This window comes from Dipteris shenzhenensis, chromosome 20, assembly GCF_047967505.1.
Source record: "Dipteris shenzhenensis isolate YYH24624 ecotype China chromosome 20, Dip_SZ_1.0, whole genome shotgun sequence".
NCBI classification, from domain to species: Eukaryota; Viridiplantae; Streptophyta; class Polypodiopsida; order Gleicheniales; family Dipteridaceae; genus Dipteris; species Dipteris shenzhenensis.
This window is the reverse complement of record NC_141615.1, coordinates 37,771,642-37,776,161: the sequence shown is the minus strand read 5'-3', so window position 1 is coordinate 37,776,161 and position 4,520 is coordinate 37,771,642. Positions and strand designations below refer to the sequence as shown.

Below are 4,520 nucleotides of genomic sequence, written 5' to 3'. Positions count from 1 at the left end.
ATTTATGTTGACAAATTTTTACAAGAGCCAGATGTTAGATAGACATCCCTAGAACCACTGAGATTTCCAAGCTTTGACTCCCATTTCTCGAACACCATACAATCTTAGAAACAACGGCCATAATTTTTTGTATAAATACAAATAAAACAAGGCCATATTGCATTGGAAAGGACTACACATGAGCACACAGAGAATGCTGTTCAAAAGATGTTTAAATTTTTTATTTCTATAGAGACTGCAAGATAATCTTGCATTGCAGTTTTGACTAAAACATATGTTATGTATTAACTCTGGCTATACCAACCAAATTGTTAGTACAATCTATAGCTAATGATGAGGTCCACTAGATGGTGATTGCCACTCAGACCATGATGGCAAAAGCAACCTGATTGCATGAAAGGACCAGAAGTCAAGCGCCAAGGCACAGCTTACACAGATTTTCTTGGAGTTTTACCATGACAAGGAGAGTTTTGCACCAGGATTTTGCATTTGCCAATAAGATCATCCATCATTGTTTCAAGCTCACCCACGTCCACATAAACCTTTTGACTCTTCCCATAATTCATGCAACGCCGTACAGAGAAGCACTTTTGCCAACCATATAACCATGAATACAAGCGCATCAGTAATGGCATGCCGCCATTCTCGGATGGCCAAGTTCCATATAGCTCATAATGAGATAGCCCGGCAGCATGTAAATAATGTCCAAGCCAATCTACATAATAAAGAAAAGGAAAGACCTCCATTACAACAGCTCCAGGCTTCACCGTTAAGAGAGCTGCATTATGAGATCCATGAGGGGTTACCAGAAAGTCTGCTTCTGCAACAAGCCTTACCTGCTCGCAAAAGTCCCAAGGACCAGGAATTGCCACCTTAACGGGCACTTGAAGCTTCCTCTCTAAAATATTCTTCACTGCCTCGAAATTGGCAAAGTTTCTGGAGGAATTAGGGCGATGTATGATCACCACCTCCTCTGGAGGATTTGTCGATTCCCTGAGCGACACATTGCAATGTTCCAAAATCCTTCTTCTAAACCAGTCATGTGCTGCATGATTGGGCATATATCCAGAATTGGTCACCTGTGTAAAAAGAATGGCATCCTCAAAACAAATGGCATCCTGGTTTTCTGTGACTGCCTTGAGATGCTGTATTTTCAGATCCTTCGAGAAAACATTCAGTAGCCCATGAGACCACTTTGATATCATGAGAGGATCGTCAAGATTTGCAAACCAGAAGAGAGTAGAGTTCTTTAAGCCATACATATGTGAGAAGAGAATGGCAGGGAGAAGCTTCTCTGCCTCATGGTGTGGATTAGGGCCCACCCTGCCTGTGGGCATTGCTGAGGCATCAGCCACCATTTGTAGACCATGGTACCAACCGCCACTGTCTTTGTATGGCTTGGCTGCTTTAGAGTTCCATCCAGGGCATGCCCCCTGCTTGACGGGTATCCTTTTCCTAGGGGTCTCCATGTAGAAGCGCATTTCTGTAGGTAGGCCTCCCCATGCGTCCTTGACATCCTGTGGGATTGATGGCTGTCCCTCACATACTGTGACCTGGGAATGGCCAAAACAAATGCCATGAACTCGGGGGAAGCAAAGCTTGCCACAAGGATCTGTGCAGATACCCATCTCGTGCAGGATGTAGTCCTTTTCATCTCCTAGGCAGGGAATCCGTATCAAGTGTTTCGGTCGCGGTGGAGGTAATAAAAGTACCCACTCAAATATCATGAAAAGCAAAAAGACTGAGGGCCCAAGAATCATAAATACTTTTCTGTGCCAGAGTCTTCTTGGATCAAATAGACTAATTGCAAATCCTTGCATTACTTTGGTGAAACCCATGCGTAACTTCCACTGTTGCATGGCAGACTGACTGATTCAGTCAAATTCATTCAAAATATCAAGACCTCTGGCAATCATTGAATCACTTGAAGACATCCCAGTTGAAATTTCAGATGAGAAATATGCAAATTCCAAACAAATCGCTAATAATTGGTTTCTGGAGCACCTTGGAAGAGAGGAGAAGGGGGTGGGCGGGGGGTGGATTGAGCCAAATTTCGACCAAATTTTGTTCCTCTGAAACAAAGCTCTCAAATCCTCCAATTAAATTTAGACTCGACAATTCTGATGGACTACTCCCAAATGGAACCATCAGCAGCAATCATAGGACCATATTAGTGAAATCCAGGTTTAGCTTCCAGCTTAACAATCTGAGAGCCTTTTGCAAATTAAAACGAAACCACTTTGTTTAATCTTTGAAGGAGCCTCAAGATCAAATCCAGGACTTCTGATCAAACCTTGGATAACGTTTATGAAATCCAAGTTCGAGCCATCTTAGCGAGATGACATCCATTGCAAGCTGCAACCAGAGCACAAAATTGTTTACTGACCAAACTAGCTTACATGGTTTCTTGAAATTAACAAAACAATCTCACGAGGTGAACGTAATTCATTGCTGCGACAACCAAACTGTGATGAAGAAATCCTGAATCGAAAGAGCTGGAATCTTCAACTGATTAGTTATGGATTTGTCGTTGAAGTTAAGAGTGTGAACAACATGACGATTGGCAGTATGATTGATCGTTCTCGAGAACAGTGGCATGAAATCGTGTGTGTGTGTGTGTGTGTGTGTGTGTTCACCAAAAAAAAAGTGTGTGTGTGTGTGTGTGTGTGTGTGTGTGTGTGTGTGTGTGTGTGAGAGAGAGAGAGAGAGAGAGAGTTGAGGAGGCGAGTTCTCTCTAATTCACACCGCCTAAAATGCACAGGCACCCACATGAATGCTTTCGTGAACACGTTCATTCCTCTTCGGAATTCCTTAAGTTACGAGGCTTCAAAGTGCGCTTTAGTTATTGAAAGTGAACGTAAACAACCGCGAAATTTGTAAAAGAGGAGAGGACATACCTTCTTCTTTGCTTGTTTCTTCTATATAATTACAGTGAAAAAGTACGTGTTCTCACGTCTCAAACGTCTACCGTTCTCTAAATCAATCAAACAATCTCTCTCTCTCTCTCTCTCTCTCTCAATCAATCAATCAATAATCTCTCTCTCTCTCTCTCTCTCTCTTCCGCTTTCTCTTCTCTTCAATTTGCTTTTTTTGCCTACAACAGCATACTTTTGTCATCTGATGGCTGCTGCGATAAACTCGAGGAAAGGATTACCTAGCGTGTGCTGAAGAATCTCCTTGCAATCCGGTTTAGACTGCATAAACTGAAGCTGTGAAAGCTGTGAGAACCTCGAAATGAGTGTTGAATATGAGGAGAGGGTGACGAAGGCAAGTGGGTGCTCACGCTTAGAACTGAGAAGTTGTAGGCGATTGAGGAAGAGCACATGTGCGTGGTCGTCAGTAACAACGTGCCTATAACGCAGTCAAGTTGTTGTACGCCACCTTACAAGAAGGCATATTATTGGCCTCCAAGGGATGTACAGATTACTATTTTGCTAATCAGGCCCATCCCACTTCTTTAAGTTCATTTGGTCAACTTGACCACTTTAAATTTTGGTTTAGTGGTTGTTTAAGGCTTTCTAATGTGTTGTTAGGGTCAAGTTTTTACCCTCTTCTCAAGTTTTAAATGCTTGTCTTTTATTGGATATTTCTCTCTAAAGATGGAGGCTCTCTTTGTCTCTTGTATGACATCGGGGATGATGATGATATTGGAATTGAAAGTGTAGAGACTTTTACTAAGGCAGAGAGAGACGTGGATCTTCATTCATGATCCTTTATCTTCTTGATGCCAAAATAGCCACGTCCCCACTTTTATTTAATGGTCCATCCACCACCACACACAGACACACACACCTCTTTCACCTCTTTTATCTAGTCTCTTTCACTCATCTACTTAGAGTACAAGATCAACATGATCTTTTTCCAGTATAGATATCATTGATCCATTGACGCAATCCACTCTACCAATCACATAATTTCTCATAGTATTATACAGCACCACATTTCTCAACAACCACAAGCCCCTTTCTCTCTAGAGATGGAGGCTCTCTTTGTCTCTTGTATGACACCCCCAGTTGTTCTTTTCTGCAATGTTGGACGATTGTGTACTCTTCCCAAAATAGCCACATCCCCACTTTTATTTATGAAACCTTAAAGGTAATTCTCTTCAACACAAATTCACCACTTAACCAATTGGAGAAGAAGAACACAATCACACCACGAAAACGACAACCGATTGGGTACAATCCCCCCCCCTAGATGAGTGGCTCATGCTTCCTCATCTAGAGCATTTATGATATTTCATCAAAGCACCAAGGAGCCAAAATTATCCCTCTCTTCCAAAATGAGGGATTTGCTTTACATAGCCATCTTAGGGCCCAAAAATGAATTATGTCCACTACAAAATATATTGCTTAAACTTGCAATAACGAAGCAAATACAAAATTGACCCATGGCCATATATAATGCGCTGTGCGACACCTCGATCGGTACCGTCGCACTAACTCCAATCCTCACTATGAGTTCCATCACCTGTACTCTAGCCGCCAATTACATTAGTTAGTAACAATCGATTGAACGAA

General features: G+C 42.0%; 1 protein-coding gene across 1 annotated transcript; it reads right to left on the bottom strand.

The window, feature by feature from the left end:
* Positions 1 to 332: 332 nt before the first annotated feature.
* LOC147889619 (uncharacterized) lies at positions 333 to 3,283 on the bottom strand. The gene is made up of 2 exons (XM_087391838.1): positions 3,109 to 3,283; positions 333 to 2,355 (listed from the first exon to the last, which is right to left on the bottom strand). Exon 2 carries the CDS (start codon positions 1,857 to 1,859, stop codon positions 429 to 431), a length of 1,431 nt encoding a protein of 476 aa, XP_087247964.1. The 5' UTR covers positions 1,860 to 2,355; positions 3,109 to 3,283; the 3' UTR covers positions 333 to 428.
* Between the last annotated feature and the right edge of the window lie 1,237 nt (positions 3,284 to 4,520).